At 45.3% G+C, this 19,789-nt stretch overlaps 1 protein-coding gene across 6 annotated transcripts in view; it reads left to right on the top strand.

The window, feature by feature from the left end:
- Positions 1–18,160, top strand: part of C15H12orf43 (chromosome 15 C12orf43 homolog) — a 45,017-nt gene extending 26,857 nt beyond the window's left edge. Inside the window, exons 7-9 of one of the 6 annotated variants that reach the window (XM_037004310.2) lie at positions 3–43; positions 1,279–1,409; positions 2,818–3,176. In XM_037004310.2, the coding sequence (XP_036860205.1) occupies positions 3–43; positions 1,279–1,409; positions 2,818–2,838 (193 nt within the window). In that variant the 3' untranslated portion in view covers positions 2,839–3,176. The other 5 variants (XM_073223892.1, XM_037004313.2, XM_037004312.2 and 2 more) reach the window with 5 other exon arrangements.
- Positions 18,161–19,789: the final 1,629 nt, after the last annotated feature.

Genomic DNA, 19,789 nt, shown 5'->3' with positions numbered 1-19,789 from the left:
AGGAAATGTCCAGAAGAGGCAAATCCACAGAGACAGAAAGTAGGTGAGTGGTTGCCAGGCACTGGGGCTTGGGGGAACGGGGAGTGACTGCTTAGCACGGGGTATGGGGCTTCTTTTGAGGATAATGAAAATGTTCTAAAATTGATTAGGTTATACAACTCTGAATATACTAAAAATCACTGAATCGTACACATCAAAAGGGTGAGTTTTATAACACGTGAATCAATAAAATGTTTTTTAATTAAAACAAAAACTCTGTGATGAAGAAAATCAAAACTTTAAATAAACACAGGCTCCCACCCTTACTCACCTCCCCTGAATCCCAGTCCTGGGCAAGAACTGGTCCCTAAACTCCCCCACCCACCTCTTTCCTCTTCCAGTCAGATCCTTAACAAAATCCCTGCAGTTTGACCCATGGGGGGGGAACGACAGATGCACGGCATTTCCTGGAGTAGGAAGGTGGTCCTGAGAGGCTGCCCCCAGACTGGGGCATTTCCAGAAGGTCTGCATCTCTCAGGGGCCCATAGAAGCAGGGTCATGCCTGGCAATAGAGGACGGAAGGTGCCATTGGCCTGAAAACCCTCCGGCAGGCCAGGCCAGCCAGCAGAGATCAAAGGAGGCTGGTCAACAGTGATAATGCAGCTCCCTATCGGCTCCAGCTGACCTTTTAAGTCTCTCCACTCCCATCCCTGGTGTTCCAGTCCCCCTTACCCTGAACTATGTCTTCATGTTTCCATGCATGTTCTAACACGTTTGACAGCTATGCTGCCCAATACAGTAACCACTAGCCACATGTGGCTACTGAGCACTAGAAATGAGGCTAATACCTCTAGTTAAAATGATATTTTGGATGTACTGGGTGAAATTTAACAATTTGTGAACAAAATTTTAAAAATGTTTTAAATTAAAAAAATTAATCTCACCTGTTCCTTTTTACTTTTGTAATGGAACTCCCATAAAATTTTGAATGACTTTATGTGGCTCACATATTTCTATTGGACAGCACTGCTCTGTAATTTACTTACATGTTGTGTTCGTTATTTATGAGCTGTCTCCCTCTGCTTGAATGAAAGGCCGCCGAGGGTAGGGCTTTTGTCTGTCTTGTTCACGCCTAGAATATTGCCTGGTACATACATAGTAGGTGCTCATTAATAATTGTTGAATGAATGAATGGCTAGAATGCATTGCACATCCACCATGTATACTTAGCTCTGCACTAAGCTTTAGTAATGTATTATACACACAATGACTCTATGAAGTATCATTCCCACTCCGCAGAAAGAATGCTGTGTGCTGCCCCTTCTTGGTTTCGTGGCTCCCCTGCTTGTTATTCCTGCCAGGAGGCTGCTTGCTGCCTGCAGCTGCCCCTCGGTGACTTTTCACCTAGAAGAGGGGACCAGTGGGAGAAGGTGGGGCCTGGATCTTTTGTACAACTTTTGAACTCATAACTTCTGGGTCCTCCGGTAGCCAAGTGGCTGAGGCAGTGATTCCTGCACTGAAGGTGGATATGGTTGGTGGAGCTGGCAGCACGTGGGGGGAGAGCCTCCAGGGCCCACCTTCAGCAACCAGTCCACACTATTGCCCTGAGCCCCCTGAGTACAGCTCCCTCTGAAGAATGGGAAGGGACTGTCGCAACCTGACCCTGCTTGCCTGCAGATACTAAGGGATGACAAACAAACAGGAGGGGCTGGTTCTAGGCCCACATTCCCACAGTGGGGAATTCCCACAACTGGGGAACAAATCTGAATTGAGAAGCCATTTGCCTTCTTGAGAATGACACAGAACCCAGTTCAAATGCTGTCCTCCCACACTAGCCCCAACCCCCCGCCTGGGTGCCTCAACCAAGGGACTTAGTCTTTCTCAGCAACTCTATAAAATAGAAGTATGGCTCTCTAGTGTTGCTTAAGACAACTTTTTGTAAAGGGCATGATACAGAGATCCCAAACTTTCTTGGTCCAAGGTACCCTTAGTGTTTCAGTAGCTTTTTCACGGCACCCCCTATCCCCCAGCAAAAAAAAACAACACTTAGGTTTAGTTGATAGGAAGGTCAGAACAACTAAGTGTTTCTGTCCTAACAACTTAGTAGCTACTTGAAAAATGCGCATAAATTGGAAGAAAAAATAATAATTTAGCTCCTTCTTAAATAATCTTAAGGATGTACTAATGGAATGGGTAAGTTTTCCGGGTTCTACCAACTGTTCAAGCCTTGGAATTAGATTGTATATTACCACCCTTATTTCCTGTTCCACAATAAATTCTGCATGATGCTTTTTATCAAAACTGCCATAAATCCAGCTTCACAAAGCATGACATCAAGAACATTCAAACACCAAACTACCTTGAGCCGGTAGTTTGCAAGGTGTCCAACAGATGTTGCTGTGTTCCTTTCAAAAAATCCTCTGAAATGTTATGTAGCACCCTTGAGGACCTCCACGCAGTTTGGGAACTGCAGACCTAATAGATGGTCTTGGACAAGGTAGATATTCAGTAAATGGCAGCTCTGAGCTTCGTCACCATTCTCTCCTACTGGAGGAGTAGCTATTTGCAAGGCCAAAATTCAGGTAAGGCAAAGGTTTCTCCTTGGCCATAGCAGGCAGCACAAGAGGGGTCCTCTCCCAGCCAGTCTCAGAACTCTTGTGGAATTCAGTTACCCCACCTCAGGGCCTACCTGTATTAAAATAGCCTACTTGGACTATTCTTCCTCCCAACCCTACTACCCTTTAACCTTCATTGAACAGTTGCTGATATATGCAACTTTCATTCATTTTCTCATTTAACATCCCAACAGCCTCATGAGGCTTTTATCCCATTTTACAGATAACGAAACCGAGGCTCTGAATACCATTCTCTGAAAAACAACAGTAAACGTGTTTGTATATGAGTGTTTGAGAAAGCTGTGGAAGGATGCACTCCAAGCTGTCAACATCAGTTACCTTTGTTGGGGAGGTATGCACAAACAAAAACAAAAGCAATAGCAGGAGAGGAAGAAAGAAATAAAGAAGAAAAGCCCCCCCCAAAAAGAGAGAAAAAAATTGTAATTATGTCAGGTAACAGATGTTAACTAAACTGATTGTGGTCATCATTTCATAATGTATACATGTACCAAGTCTTTCTGTTGCACACTTTAGACACAATGTTACGTGTAAATTGTATAGCAATAAAACTGGAAAAAATTAGGTGGTGGTGATGGTTGCACAGGTTTGGCAATACACTAAAACTGCTGAACTATCACTTTAAATGGGCGAGTTATATGGTATAGGAATTACATCTCAGTAAAGCTCTTTATATGAAAAGAAAGAAAAGAAGCTTCAGTAAATCACAGCATGTATAGTGAACTGATCTGGTGTGTGAATGTGTGTCAGCATAAACCACAGCAAGCCCAAAGGTATACCTGTATTAGCTCTATATAGTGGGATTTCAGATGATTATTACTTTCTTGCTTGTTCTTTTCTGTGTTATTAGAATAGTTTAACATGAATATTTATTTTCATAGATATAGAATAGAGAAAAACAGTTATTTTTATTTGGGTGGTATCTCCTCTCAGCCCCCCTCCAGAATGAGCCAGGCTCCCCAGACTGTCATGGTGCCCACAGCTCTGTCCCTCCTCTCAGGGGTTCATCCCTGGATCCCCACCTGGCTATGGACCACAAATATCAAGAACCATGGTATGTCTATTCCTGGGTGTCTGGGCTTTGTTGATACTAATCCTACACTGCTGGAGCCCATGCACAGAGCATGCCCAGGAAGTATGTGCTGGATGGAACCCCTATTTCTGAGAAGCTTTCTTGTGATTTCCTGAAGGTGTCTCATCAATCCAATTAGACTGTAAACTCTGAAAGAGCAGGGAGAACTTTGCCCTTCCATTTACTCCCCTTGCGCGTGCCCAGCTCTGATCTGGGCACATAGTTTGCCCCTCAAGGTAAAACAAAGACGTGAGGCAGAAAAACACCAGTGAAAAGAAAGGAAGGGGCCAATATCCACCCAGGAGCGCTCCCTCTTTCTTACTATCACCCTTCTCTTTGTGGACGGCAGAGGGCTCTCTACTTCCACACAGCAAGGGTTCCAAACCTGCCTCGTAAGAATTCTTAGTCCTAGAGTTTAAAAATTCCTATTCCAAGGCCCCAACCCAGTCGTTTCTGAATCTGACTCCAACAGAAATGCCAAAGAATCTTTTCTTTGAACAAACACCTCAGGCAATTTCTCAGGATCAAGCGAGTTGTAGAAACTGTCTCACACAGCCGTGTCTCACACAGCCGTGTCTCAGATGTGGCTTCCGCCTTCCAGGGGTTTACAACATCAGTAACCTGGTTTCAACCAGCTAAGGCCCAGAGAGACTTGCTGTCATACACGGATGGGAATCAAAGTGAGCAAATAAAATACACCTGCTTCAGGGACTTCACACCTCAGCCTCGGGGCCAGGTGACAGCCCTGCTCAGAGAGCAAACTGTTGCAAGCTATGCCATGTACTACTCGTGTGGCTCTGAACAAGCTGGATGACCACTTTGAACCTCAGTTTCCTCTTCTGGAAAGTAGGATAATGTGGGCCTAACAAGGTTCTTAAGAGAATTCACTGAGAACCTGCAGTTGTGTCTACACAGCAAGGAGGCATTACATTAATTGTTAGTTTCATTCCATTAAAAATACCTAACATTTTTGAGCACCAAGCTCTGCATTAAGTGCTTTGCATTTATTTGTTTCTTCGACCTTCACAATAGCCCTATGAGTTAGGGTCTATTATTCTGCCCATTTTACAGATAAGGAAATGAGGGCACAGAGAGGTTTGGCAACTTGCCCAAGATCTCTCGGCTAGGAAGTGGCAGACCTGGGATTTGCCTCCAGGAAGTGTGGCTCCAAGCCCCAGGATGAAACAGCTCCATGGGAGCAAAACTGGCTTTCAGGAATCATGCAACTCACCCTTTGGCTTCTCTGGGGAAAGGTAGACCACCCAGCTGAGTGAGTCCAGATAGTAGCTACCGGGTCAGATGCAGGCGCAGGCCACCAGCCGCGATCCCTAGCCCTGCACGTTTTTCCGCCTTGGCTTAACACACGTCTGCATGAGTGGAACCAGAAAGTTCTGATTCCTTGGTCTTGCCGAAGCTGGTTATCACTGGCAGGCGTCCCACTGAGGGACAAGCGTCGATTAGTCACAGCCTCAGCAGAAAACATCAGCAATTCCAGAAGGCCATGATTTTTGGACTCTACCCACTGAAAACAGGTCTTAGAATAGAAAAGGGACAAGAAGGAAATCGCACTGAACCAGGTGTCCTTGGGACCTGGCCTTGGAGTCACACCCACTCATGTGCTTGGCTTAAGCCTTGTGATTCACAAGTTACTGACAATCCAAAACAGACAAACAAGCAAAAACCATGGGATCGTGTTTTGGGATGGACAGACACAAAGGAGCCAGGGAACAGTGGCTGTTTCTGGGGAGAGGAACCCAGGTCCTGGAGGACAGGGTGGGACTGTCCTCCCCAAAGGAAGGCCTCTCTTTAGGGCTACTTCAATTCTCCACCCTCAGCAAGCTGGCCAGGGTGCTGGCAAGACACAGCCGGCACTCTCGAGTCTCATGGCGCGGAGAGGCTTTCAAAAAGAGGCTCTTTCCCAAAGCGGGAGCAGATGTCACTGGGCCCAAGGGAGTATCTGGGTCCGGTGCTGGGGCTGGGCCAGCAGTGGGGGGCTTGGCAGGCCTGGGCCCCGGGCAGGGGACAGGCAGGGAAAGCCACGTGCCTTGGAAGGAAAGGACAGAGCCAGGTGACTCAGCCAGGAGGCCGGGGCAGTCGTACCTCCGCCTCCACCTGGCCCCTGCCTCCCCTGCCCTCCAGTCTCCTGCTGGCCTCTCCTCTTGCCAAACCCAACCACCAGACACAGGCAGGGAGGCTCTTGGGACAGCAGGGAGAAGATGGGCTTTGGGCACCTCTGCAGAGCAGACTACCGCACATCGACACGGTCACCGTGATAGGGCGATATGATCGGAAATACATACTTGGTCTTTGCCCAGCCCTGCTCCTGCACGGAGTTCCTAAACCTTGTAAAACAGAGTGATGGGATGATTGGAGCATATCTTGTTATACTATTTGATTTTAGACCCTCATTCTTGACTTAAGAGGTTGTAAGTGATGAGTGTCTCTTTTTATGTTAATGTTTATGATCGCTGGGGGCTGGGGGGAAGGGGTTACCCCCTGAAAGACCCAGGCAGGTTTAGAGGGTTAGGAGTTTCAGCCCCACCCCTGACCTCTGGGGAGAGCGGAGGGGTTGGAGATTGAAGTAATCATCTGGCCAGTGATTTAATCCACCATGCCTACCATCAAAGCCCTCAATGGAGGGGTTTGGGAGAGCTTATGGGGTGGTGAACACGTGCATATGCTGGGCGGTGCACCCGACCCCCTGAGACAGAAGCCCCTGTACTGGGGTCCCTCCAGATAGCACCCTATGTACCTTGTCCTCTGGCTGGCCATTTGTTTCCTTTAGATAACCCTTTGTAAAAACTGCTAATAATAAATAGTGTTCCCTTGAGTTCTGTGAACTGTTGATGGCAGTATATGGAATCTGAGGAGGGGTTGTGGGGGGAGCCCCTGATTTGTAGCCAACTTGGACGGAAGTATGGGTACCTTGGGAACCCAATACTTGTGACTGGCCTCTGAGGTGTGGACGGTCTTGTGGGATGAAGCCCTCAATCTATGTGGTCTGTGTTAACCCCACACGGTGTCAGACCTGAATTAAAGGCTGAGACTCCTAGAAGTCTTAGACTTCTGCCTACAGTTCGTTGCACAAAATGCAGTCACACGGCCACACCTAGGTGTGAGATGCTGGCAAATGTCTTCTTTCTAGGCAACAAGATCAGGATTTTGTTACAGGGAAAAATGAGAAGAATGTATACTAGGTATATAACTAGCTACAAATGATAACAATCCCATCTGCATTTATTGAGAACCTAATATGTGCCAAGCATTTAATACACAGTGCTAAGCATTTAATAAATGTGGCCTGGTCAAACCAGATTGCCCACTGCCCCTTCTGTTGTGATCACCACACACACACACACACAGAGGAGCCATTGGGGCCCATGGTTCCTTCACCGTGAGCCGCTCATATGAAAAGTCTTTGTAATGTGACCCTGAGCAGGGATTGGTAATGTTCTCTTAACATAATAAGGTCAGGACTACTGGTTCTCACGAAATTAAATCAAAACACTGTGTCTAGGAGGAATATGAATGTCCCATGCTGAAGGTAAAGGGGAATGTTTTCAGAAGGAAATTAATCTTTGTGGTTTGAGACATGTTTGATTTTGAACACATCAAGAGAAAACCAGCCACTACCTGACATGGAAACCCCCACTGCACCTGCCAGTCCCATCCTCCCCAGTCCTGCCTCCAGAGGAGTCAACAAATGGTGAGACTAAAGTCCTTCTTGTTCCCCTCTGCGAATCAGCAGAAACTCGGAGAAGAAAGGCTTTTGAAAGTCAGCAGACTCCAGGAACTGTGTCCTTAGCAATTTACAAAAAGGGGCTTCTGGGGGGCCTTTGATATTTTTCCAGCAATGGGTGATGTTTCATAGGAGGAGTAAGGGCTGGGGGTGAGGAGGAGGGGTGGGCAGGTGGTCCAGAGAGGAAAGCACATCACAGGGCTGCCATTTTACACAACACCAGGCTCATGCCCACCCATAGAGAAGAGAGGTCACACTATCTCTAACAGCCCGTTGAAAGGAGATCATACTGGACCCTCCTGGGGAAGTAGGGTTGGTGGAAGGAGCTTAGAGAGGTGGAGGCTGATGCAGGGCCCCTCCTCTGGGAAGTGGGAGATGCCCCTAGACTAGAGACATGGTTTGGAGTTTCTGAGGATTGGTGACCAGGACAAAACCTGGAGAGACTGGGAGTATGGATTAGCCAGTCTGAACAAAGACCCCTGCACCAAGGCTTGGCACAGAAGCAGTGGTCTTGCCAACATTCAGGGGTTCTGCAGGCTTGAACAGAGGGCATATGAGGCTAACCAGTGTGGACCAAAGGCCAGAAGACCCCCCTCAAGCATTTTTGCCCACATAGGAATCCCATAACCTTCGTACAAGACTAGAAATTAAGCCCTGAGTTACATACAACTGAGCATGAATGCCACCCTGTCTGAACACTTGGAATTGTTGGGTCAGGGATAATTTGATTTCAGAAAAATAAAGTGATGTTCCTGGCATCTGTTGTATTGGACGCAAATGATCAGACCCTTCGACCCTTCTGCACTTTGCAAAACTCAAGGTGAAGGGCACAATCTTCCCCAAGACTACACGCCCTTCAGATACCAGCTGCAAGTGTGGGGGCTCCCAGGTCACCCCAACTTTGTTTGCCCTTTATATATGTGTGTGTGATAACTACACTGTGATGAAAAGTGTAGTTCTTGAAACAAAGTTAAAATTGTAACGATTGTGAGAATTTTCATCTTGATCAGAATTCTCCATCTTCTCCACAAAAATCTACACCCAAAGTCTTTCCCAGGGCAGCTGTGGGTAACTCCATCTTCCAAGTTGATTGGGCCAGATACCTTGGCTTTATCTTTGACGTCTTACTTTCTCTCATATACTGTAGTCAGTTGGTCTGGAAATCAAAATTAAAATTTCTCTAGAATCACTCCCCCACCCCCACAAATAATCCCCAAGATGGATGGGCCTGATGGTATCATTAGGAGTATAGGTTCTCTCCATCTTCCCTCCCAGCAGTCCACAACATCAGTTTCACTGGTCAATTTCCCTCATGGTCACAAAGTAGCTGCCACTACTCACTGAGACATCTTAGCCACCTGCAGAAGGAGAAAGATGAGTAGCTCACACCCATCAGCCCCAAGCAGGCCCCTTCTTGTATCTCATTGATCCACTGGCTCAGGCGCAACTCTGAATTAATTGCTGGCAAAAGGTGATGAATTACCACAATTCACTTCAGCCAGTGTTTCTCAAGGTATGGTCCCAGGACCAGCTGCATCAGCCTCACCTGGGAACTTGTTAAAATGCAAATCCTCCAGCTGAATCAAAAACTCTGGAGGTGGAGTTTCACGAGCTCTGCAGGGGATTCTGATGCATGCTCAAATTGGATAAACATTACCTTAGGTAAAGGTCTTAAGCCATCCTCAAGGTCCAGGCTTAAGGATGACCTTGGAGAAGGGTAGGTGAGGCAACATGAGGGCAGGGAGGGAAAGAATTCCCTCTTCAATGGGCACTACTTCTTGTTCCCCTCTGCGAGGCTACTCTGTGGGCAGCGAGGTGACTGGGACAGTGTGGACCTAGGAGTCGCCGTCTGCAAAAAGGGGTCGGTAAGACTGAAGTCTCCTCTCTATAGCCCCCAGAGAAAGGGATCCATCCAATGGGCTTAAAAAACATCTACACACACATGTCATTTGATCTCATTGTTATCCTTTAAAAGAGAGGTTACTAAATTCTTATTTTAGTAATGAGGGAATTGGGATCCAGGGAAGCTAAGGCTACATACAGTACACAAGGCCATCTGACTGGTCCTGCCCACTCTGCCATGTGGGATATCTGGTCTTTCATCCACGTGGCCAGTGGCAGGCAGCAGGGATGGTTGGCAACAAAGTGGAACATTTTTTTTGCAGAAAAATTTAAAATAATGAACCAGCTACAAGTTTCTATCAAAGTGCACTAGCAATTTTTTTATTATCAAAATGCCATAGCCATTCTAAACAATGTCTTCCCCAAGTTGGCTTAAGTTCTAAACAACTGCTGTGATTACTGTTGAGTTTTAATAATATAAATGATTATATAATAATGTGAGTACATAATAGACTTTAAAATATAACACAACTAATACAAATTTGAAACCAGTACTTTTTAATGAATTACCTTTTGATAAACATTGGAATCTACTTGTAGGAAATTAATTCAGAGGATTCCCAGTTATATAGCCAGTCCCTGACACGGCTGGTCTTAGCTATCTTGGTTTCAAGAGTAAGTTTATAATGATAGAAAAATCACTGGTCACAGTTTATGACCCCACATATTTCTCATTTAAACAGTAGATTAAAAAAAAAAAAGTGTACAGTGATTGTAAAGACAAAGAAACAGAACTTAGCCTACTACTAATTCTGTCACTTTATGAAGCCACTTGAAGTTTTTATTTGCATTTAAAATTTAAAAGAACATAACAGAGTGTGAACAGCAAGATGTAATACTTCGGTCAGTGCTCATTTTAGTTGACAAATGAAATATTTTACTGAATTTCAATAAATCTTTAAAATTTAAATGTACTCCTATTTCCTAATTAATTGTTTTAAAATGAAAGAATGAATCAAGCAAATGATGATCTTTATTGATTGTACATGAGTAATACTAAAAATATTTTTATCATCTAGAGGAAGGGAGTGTTAAAAAATGATGTTCTGGGTTAAATACAGTCCTTTAAATGTCTAAAGACTATTTTCATACTGATGCCGGGGTTCTTACTCACGGAGCCGAAGAATGAACTTCACAAGCAGTCGAGGTAGGAGAGCAAAGCAGAGGCTTTATTTAGAGAGAAAGCGAGAGGACAGAGCTCCTGGCTCACGCCTGGAGGGGACAAGAGAGCCCGGGGGTGGTGCCTTGTCTAGGGGTTTCATAGGCAGTTGAGAGACAAAGGACTGCGGATGTACACCTGCTAAGTGGTCTCAAATACTTTGACAGAAGAAACACTAAGTTTCTTATTAGTCTTCCTGGTTATTTACAAGGATTTTACTGCTCTGATTTCCTCCCTAGCAGCTTCCTGGTCTGGGAGCGCATCACTCAGGACTGCCTGCTTTGCTCCCACGGTGGGCTGAGTTATTGTCTCTTTGTTAAGAAACTTTTTTTAACTAATTGGGTTTTAAGATGGAATCCTTCCTGTTTTTACTATGTTGTTTTGGGCTTGCTTGCTACATTGCCTAAATTGCAACAAATCATTTGTTTAGGGCTGGAGGAAGAAAACTAGCGCTTGGGTAGAGTCAGAAAAACAAACTGGGCCGCCAGCAGGCCAAAGCAAATCCCACAATGGATTATCCAGCTTTTGTTTTTTTCCCAGAGGCCCTCACCCTGCTCTGTCTAAGCCCATGGTCCCTGTCTTAATACCACTGCTGAGAGTTCTGTCTTCCTGGCTAAGAGGCCCTAATTCCTTTGTCCCCTGCTCAGCTGACACATTTCAGACAGTCCACTGTCTAGTACACCTCCAGAGCTGGTGGGGATCTTCTAAGACTGTCGCGTGCAGAATGATGGATTCTGCAGGAGAGAGCAAGCGTGAGCCTGGATTCAAATCCTGGGTCTGACTTTGTGACCTTGGGTGAGTCATTTTCTCTCTGAGCTTGTTTCCTCATCACTGCAATTTGGTCAGGGATCTACCTCTCTTGGGGGATTAGGTGAACTAGTTCATTATTGTCTAGGTGTGATCATTCATACTCTTTCCCTCCCCACCTTCCCAAGGAAGAGGATTCTTGCTTACTCAGTGCCTGCCCTATCTCTCCTTTCTCACGCAGTTGCTCAACAATGAGAAATCTCAGAGGAGAAAAGTGGTCAGTGAGTTCAGGAGCTTAGTCAACACCCAAGGGACTCTCCTCCTCTAGGGAGACCTCTATGAGGGAAGAAAGCGTGTTTTATTTTATTTATTTATTTTAGGTGTTCAGTTTTTTTTTCTATTAAGGTATCATTAACAATCTTATGAAGGTTTCACATAAGCAACATTGTGGTTACAACATTCACTCATGTTATCAAGTCCCCCCAACCCCCACTGCAGTCACTGTCCATCAGCATAGTAAGGTTTGATGGAGTCACTACTTTGTCTTCTCTGTGCTGTACTGCCTTCCCAGTGACCCCCCTACATTATGTGTGCTAATCATAATGCCCTTTAATCCCCTTCTCCCTCCCTCCCCACCCCTACTCCACCCTTCCCTTTAGTAACTGCTAGTTCCTTTTTGGAGTCTGTGAGTCTGCTGCCATTTTGTTCCTTCCATTTTGCTTTGTTGTTATACTAAGAAGGAGTGTTTTAAAGAAGTATTGTCCTGCATTGAAAATGTGCTTACTCCAAAACCACACCTACTAGAAAGGCTAAAATTAAAAAGACTGACCATACCAAGTGCTGACTAGGATGTGGAGCAACAACTCTCATGCACTGCTGTTAAAATCATGAAGTGGGATTGACTACTTTGGAAAACAGTTTGCAGTTTCTTAAAAAGTTATATACATAATAACTCCCATATGATCTAGCCATTCTACTTCTAAGTATTTACCCATGAGAAATGAAAACCTGTGTCCACAACTAAACCTGTACCACAAATGTCATAGCAGCTTTATTTATAAAAGCCCAAAATTGGAAGCAAACCAGATGACCATCAACCAGTGAGTGATTAAACCAAGTATGGTCTCACCATTCAATTGAGTATGATTCAGCAATGAAATAGAATGAATTATTCACACATGCAACTACATGAATGAATCTCAAAGTAGTTATGCTGAGTAAAAGAAGCCAGGCAAAAATGAGAAAATACTGTATGATTTCACTTATATAAAAGTCTAGCAAATGCAGACTCATCTACAATGAGAAAAAGGCTAATGGTTACTTGGGTATCGGGACGGAGGGCAGGATAGGTGGGAGGAAAGGATTACAAAGCACACAAGGAAACTTTTTGAGGTTGTAGGTATACTCATTATCTTGATTGCAGTGATGGTTTCACAGGTGTGGACTTACTGTCAAAATTTACCAGACTACACACTTTAAATATGTGCAGTTTGTTGTAAGCTAATTATACCTCAATAAAAAAAATGTACTCATCCCTTTACATTTTGGGAAAAGGGTTTAATTATTTCCCATTACATTTTTCTGCCAAATAAATTACCATAGAGACTAGGCAACCAGAAGCCCTGGTTATATTTGGCTTACATGTATTACGCATACAGCTTGATGCTTGGCTCAGTAAATAGCAATGATCAGGATTATTAATGCAGCATTCCAGATGCCATCTGACTGGTGCAGAGCTCTCTGTTTAGATCAGAAGTTGCAAACTCAGAGTCCTTTAGGGGCCAGGTAGGTGAAATAAAGCAAGCAAAGTGAGACTGTTATGTAAAATAGGTAATGGCAGAGACTGTGACAAAAGGGATTTATGACCAGTCTCAAGGCATTCATATTCTGAGTGCTAAGCAATAGACCCTGGTGGATTGAATTGGGCAAGTCTCAGGGCATGGGGTGGCAAGGGCCACTGCACTATTCCTATGACTAGATACTGCATGTAAAGTAAGTACATGCATGCAACTTAGTGATTCAATAGTAGCTAACATTTTACAGAATGCTTTTATGTAGTCTCTCTAACAACTCTGTCTGCTAGATAGGATTATCTTCATTTCCTAAAAGAGGAAATTGAGGTTCAGAGATGTCCCCAAGACTCCAGGTCAGTGAAACTAAAAGAAACTAAGTTTCCAGTGAAACTAAGACTCCAGTTTCTTCTTCTCAGCCCAGCCTGACTTTTTTCCCCCACCCAGCCACACCTATAATAGTATTAGCTTAGTTTACTCTCATGGAATAAACCTGTGAAGAAAACTCAGCTTTCTCTTCCGCCCCGCAGTGGTCACGTCCAGGGGCCAACAATGTTTTGGAAAGAGAACTTGCTCAAAGAGCCCTCTGGTGGACATTCTAGGAAAAGAAGAGTTGGAGACAAACTTTCTATTTCTGTTTTTATAAACTCGTTTTTTAAGTAGTTCATCAGTGTCTAAATATCCTGGGATAATACTGAAGGTAAATTCTCTTTGAGAAAACCATTATGTAAGAATTTGAACTTGGAAAATGGATTTGTTTATTCATTCCACAAATACATCTGGTATGTGACGATTTTAACAGTTAATAGGGCCAGGTACAAACCAGGCACAATTTTCAGTGCTTGACAGGTATTAATAATTAGTCCTGAAAAAAAAAAAAACATAACTATGTAGGTACGTTCTGTTATGTCTTAGTCCATTCAGGCTGCCATAACAAAATACTGTAGATTGAGGGGCTTAAACCACAGAAGTTTTATTTCCCTTGGTTCTGGAGGCTGGAAGGCCAAGATCAAAGTAGCTTTCATTCTGACACCTCTGTTCTTAGCTGGTAGGCAGCTGCCTTCTCATGTGTGCTCCCTTGACCTCTTTGTGCGCTGGAAGAGAGAGTGAGCTCTCCGGTGTCTCTTCTTATTAAGGACACAAGTGCTGTTGGATCTGTGGGGAAAGTGGAACTTTCTGACCAGGAATTCTGCCTGGCCTTAATAGTGCCCACTGCTTATATAATAAGAGCCTGTTTGCACATTTATGGGATATTTATCCGCCACAGAGCCATTGGTCAGTCCCGGAGAGGGCTGGCCCAGAGGAGGGGTGGAGAGGCAACACCCATTCTCTCCTCCTCTCAGCTCCTGGTACGTAATTGGGCAGGCTTCTGTCAGTCACCGGAGACCTGCCCACAGAGTTCCACCCCGAGCAAGGGGGAAGGAGCGCCCTGCGGAGAGAGCTGGGGAGAGCGTGGAGGCCTGGCTCTCTAGAGGTTTAAGTTCATGCTGGGGAGCAGAACCTGCGTCCACCTGGACAGCACATCTGAGCCAGCCATGTGCACTGAGCTGTCTGTGACCACAGTGGGAATAAACGCAGTACCTTCTTTTACCCCCAGCTTCTTGCCCTTGCCTTTATTCAGTGTCATGGAATTCATAGAGAACTGGCTTCAGGCAGGGAACCCCCTCCTCCCGGAGCTCCTCTACGACTCCTCTAACCTTAATGACGTCTGTAAAGGCCCTATCTCCAAATAATATGCATTGGAGTTAAGGTTTCAATTTATGACTTTGCGTGGGGGTGGCACAAAAATAAGTCCATAGCAATTATCGTCCCCATTTTACAGACGAGGAAAATAAAACACTGGGTAAACAAAATAGACTCTACCCACCACCCCCACAGCTTACAGTCTGGTGGGAGAGACTAATAATAAATTTCAAAAGTTTTCTCATCACAATGGAGAAAAGCACAGAGAATTGTGTGAGAGCAGAGCAGAGGAACCCAGTCTAGATTGGGGAATTAGAGGGAGGGACTTTCCTGAGGAAGTGCACGGGAGCAAGGCACATTCTAGAAGCTGAGTGTGGACATCATACAGAAAGCCACAGGGGTGAGGAGGCTGGAGAGATGAGCTGGGGCCAGAACATGCAGGGGTGGGAAGTTTAGACCCGGCCTGTAAGGCAATGGGAAGCCACTGAAGGCTAAAGCTGGAGAGAAATGCCGTCAGACTTTAATCTTGTTGGAGGGTTAACAAATGGAAGGTTAACAAACTTCCATCCGGGTGGGGTGGAGCAGAGGAAAGGATGATCTCTTCTCCAGGTCCTTTAAACACTCTGCCTCCCGTGCAGGACACCTTCCTCCCACACCGAGCGTAAACATCTTGCCTCAGAGTACATAAAACTTTTCAAGAGGACATCAGTTTTTGAAGAGCTGGGGCAGTTGCACCCTGAATCAATCATGAAGGGAAGAGAAAGAGGAAAAGGCAGCTGGCACATTTGAGCACCTTCTCTGTGGCACTTCATTTACACCGTTCATTCATTCATTCATTCATTCAGCGGAGCCCCATGAGGTGTGCATCAGAGACAAAGCTAAGGATTCACCAAACCTATTTCCCCTTCCTGGGCTTTGGCTGGATGGACTACATTTCCAAACTTCCTTGCATCTAGAGGGGGCCACATGCCTTGTCTGTCAATAGAGCATGCCAGAAGGGATGCCCCCTCCACCAGGCCTGGCCATAAAACATCCCATCCAATCTTTCATGCTCTGTCTCCTGTCCATATATGGAAGGGAACAAAGGAGTTTAAGATGGTGGAGCCTTATGATTTAAAGGAACCCCATCTCTCAGTCTATCAGTTGGAATAAGGCTGCCCAGGAAATCCACCTGACCAGGAGTGTCGTGTTTGTTTATTTATTTTTGCACAAGAGAGAAGTAAACCTTTGTTACATTAAGCTAGTGAGATTTTGCGGTTATTTGTCACAGCAGTGAGCCAATACTGATTAATACAAAGTATTTGATAGTGGACCCATTTTGCAGATGAGGAAACAAGAGGCCCAAAGGGATTAAGTAGATGAGGGTGACACCAGTATAAGGAATACAGCAGAAATTTAAACCACGCTCTGCTCAACACTAGACACCCCTCTCATTTGCTCTTTTCTTTTCATTTTTTGTTTCAAACAACTGTTTAAAAACTGCATATGAAATGCCTACTGTGGTGTGAATGCAGCCTAAATTCATGTAGTCAGGCCCCATCGTTAAGGGTTGTTTCTGTTTTTCCCCTCATTGTCATATGCAAATCTTTCAGGGGATATTCTTACAGCTAAATTTTTATGCATAATCCTTGATTGTTCCTTTAGGATAAGTTCTCGGCCATGGAATATCCAGGTCAAAGTTTTGCAGATTTTAGGTTTGGAAATACGCATAACCAAGTAAGACCCACAATCTTCCTGCTGCCCAGTGCTGGCTTCCAGATGGAAACAACCCTCAGTGATGGGGACTGACTACATGAATTTAGGCTGCATTCACATCATGGTGGGGGCAGAAGATAGGTGCTCTAGAGTCTAAACTGTACCACAGAGAGCCAGTCTTTTGGGTCACTATATCAATTTTTGACTGCAGGCTGCTGGACAGGAGAACTCAAGTGGGGTCATAAGCTCCTAGGTGAGGGGCAGGGCCCCTTGGATTAGGGCAGTTCTCTGGAGAAGGGGGCAGCCAACACTCCTAGCAGCTGGAGAATGGATGAACCTGCTGGGGAAAGGGATCTGGGCAGAGCACGGATAACATCATGTACAGCTACCAAAATGCAACTGGAAGACAAATCCCCTAGCCTTGTCCTCGTAAACCAAATTGCCCCGTCCCTAGTGCCTCTAGTGGGAAAGTTAGAAAAGGCTTCTCTGTAAACGAGTTATTTTCTCTGGACACCTGAGGGATGAAGAGGAGTCAGCAGACAGAAGAGAGGAAGGAATGGGAAGAACATTCCAGGCAAGGGGCAGCACTTGCAGAGGCATGGAGGTAGGAAGGGTTGTAGCTGCTCTGAGGAGCAGACAGAGGTGGACAACTGTGGGGCTGCAGGCTGGGTGGAGGTTGTGCTGGATCTCCAACTTTATCCGCAGGGTAATGGGGAGCCACTGGAGGTTTAGAACAGAGGAATGACATGAGCTGACTGCCATTTTCAAAGGCTCCCTCTGGCTGCTGTGAGACGAATGGACCCTTGAGGGGCAAGAGTGGAAGCTGGGATTCTTCTAGCAAGGACATTAGTGGTCTAATCTGGACAAGAAGTAATGGTGTCCACACAAGAGCTATATGACTTTGTTCATATAGTTCATAACTGCATTATTCATGACCAAAAAGTGAAAACAACCCAAATGTCCATCCACTGATGAATGGCTAAACAAAATGTGGTCTATCCGTACAATGCAATAAAAAGCAGTATGGTACTGACCCACGCACGCTGCCTTATGGGTAAACCTTGAAAACATGATGCTAAGTGACAGTCACCAGACACAAAAGACCACAAAAGATTCCATTCATATGAGATGTCCAGGACAGGTAACTCCGTAAAGACAGGTTTTAGATGAGAGGTTGCCAAGGCTGGAGGAGAAAGAATGGTGAGTGAACGCTACTGGCTAGGGGATTTCTTCTGGTAGTGATGCGAATGATTTGAAATTAGATTGTGGTGATGGTTGTACCAGTTGCTGACTACACTAAAAGCCACTGAATTTTACTCTTTAAAAGGGTGAACGTTTTAGTATGTCTGGATGGTTAGTTTTGTGTCAACTTGACTGGCCTAAGGGATGCCCACAGAGCTGGTAAAACATTTCTAGGTGTGTCTGAGAGGGTGTTTCTGGAAGAGGAGAGCATCTGAATAGGTAGACTGAGTCAAGCATATGGCCCTCCCCAGTGCAGGTGGGCCTCATCCAGCCCATTGAGGGTCCAAATAGAACAGAAGGGCAGAGGAAGGGCAGATGCACTTTCTCTTGCTTGAGCTGGGATGTCCGTCTTCCCCCAGCCATTGGACAGATGTTTCGCAGGCTTTCAGACCCAGATCAGAACTGACACCATCAGCACTCCGGATTCTCAGGCCTTCAGATTCAGACTGAATTACACCGCAGATTTTCCTGGGTCTCCGGTTTGCAGACAGCAGATCACGCGTCTTCTTGGCCTCCATAACTGCGTGAGTCAATTCCTATAATAAATCTCTTCTTGTCTATATATTGATGTTCTGTGGTCTCTGTTTCTCTGGAGAACCCTGTCTAATATGCATGTGAAGTAGGTCTCAACCAAAAGAAGAGGAGGGAGGGAGAAGAGGAGAAGGGTGATTTGGACCCAGTGGAGGAAAATGGCTGAATTGGGCATGTATTTTGAAGGTGGGTTACTTAGGTGGACAGAGAGGGACAGGGGATGGCTCAGTATGAGTCCCTACTTCCCTCAAACGTATTACTGGGAGAAAAGCGGAAGCAGCAGCCACTGTGGAGCCTGTATCAGGGAGTTACCAGCTCTCCAGGCTGAGTTGCTCAGAAAATGAAGAGACCGTGTAGCATCTGGATTCAGAAGGTCCCAGATGCTGAGGCCTCCACTCAATGGCTTATTGGCTGTTGTCCTTCTGAAAGTAGCTTGGTCTCTCTGGGTCTCTGAATGGACTCAGGGAGGTGAGTCTGTGCAGGTCCCAGCATTTCCCAGCACACTGTAATCTGAGCGCGTCATGACAAACCCCGTGCTGTGCTGACAACTGCCAGAGTCCCCGTGCCTCACCTCCGCGTGGCTGCAGAGTCCTCAGCTAAAACCCTGACCCCGCCTGACCAATCCCTGCTCTTAAACCACCCAGCCCCGCATTGAGGGTGTTTTCCCTTCATGACCTCACCTCTGGTTCCCTGTTTCTTGAGCCCAGCCTTGCTCCCAGTTCATCTCCAGAATCACTCCAGCCACTTACTTGTCTTTGCTAGGTTCAGATCCTGCTCCTGCCACATCCTAGCTATGACCTCAAGCAAATCTCTGAGATCTCTAAGCCTCAGTTTCCTCTTCTGAATAGTGAGGATTTGTGAGGATTCAATGAGATCTTATGGCGCATAAAGTGTTTAACCCAGGACTTGGCACATAGCAACCCCCCAGTAATTGTTAGGTATACTTTTCTAATTTTTAAAGTCACTTTATTATATATTTCATACATACCATATAACCTATTCAGTCCAAAAACATTTACATAAGAGACCCTATTGGATGCTGGGGATTCAGCATATGGCACAGGAGTACCTTATCTCTGCTTTCAAAGAATTTACCTTATAGAGAGAGGGATAGACAAAATGCAAATAAAAAAATGATACATTTCATCCCTCATATGGCAATAAGCATTCCAGAAAAATATAAAGCAGGAAAGAGGGAAAGGAGCACAGACGGGGTGATGAGAGAATAATTTTATATAGTGTGATTGTAAAAAGTTTCTTTGAGGAGGTGGCTTTGAGCAACATCCTGCAATATGTTAAAAAGCTAAATCACAAAATAAACATCATCCGTGAAACTACCTCCTAATTTATGTGCTTGAACATTTTCACTCCTCAAGCTGTGATTTTTTTTTTTTGGCACTACTTACCCCTGCACAGAGTATTACTTCCCAAACTGCAAGGTGTCCCGCATGACCTGGGGATCTGGTTTGAATGCGGGCCAGCCTCAAGGCTCTTCATTCCCAACAACAAAGCTATGGCTTTCAGATTATTATTTTCATTCCTGCCTCAGGCCCTCCCTAGCTTGGGCCACCTTCAGCTGTTCCTCCGCCCTCCTCCCTCCAGTCCACTAAGAGGCCT

The sequence above is a fragment of the Manis javanica genome, chromosome 15 (genome assembly GCF_040802235.1).
Source record: "Manis javanica isolate MJ-LG chromosome 15, MJ_LKY, whole genome shotgun sequence".
Taxonomy (NCBI): domain Eukaryota; kingdom Metazoa; phylum Chordata; class Mammalia; order Pholidota; family Manidae; genus Manis; species Manis javanica.
Note: the sequence above shows the minus strand (reverse complement) of the source record. Positions and strands in the feature narration are given on the sequence as shown.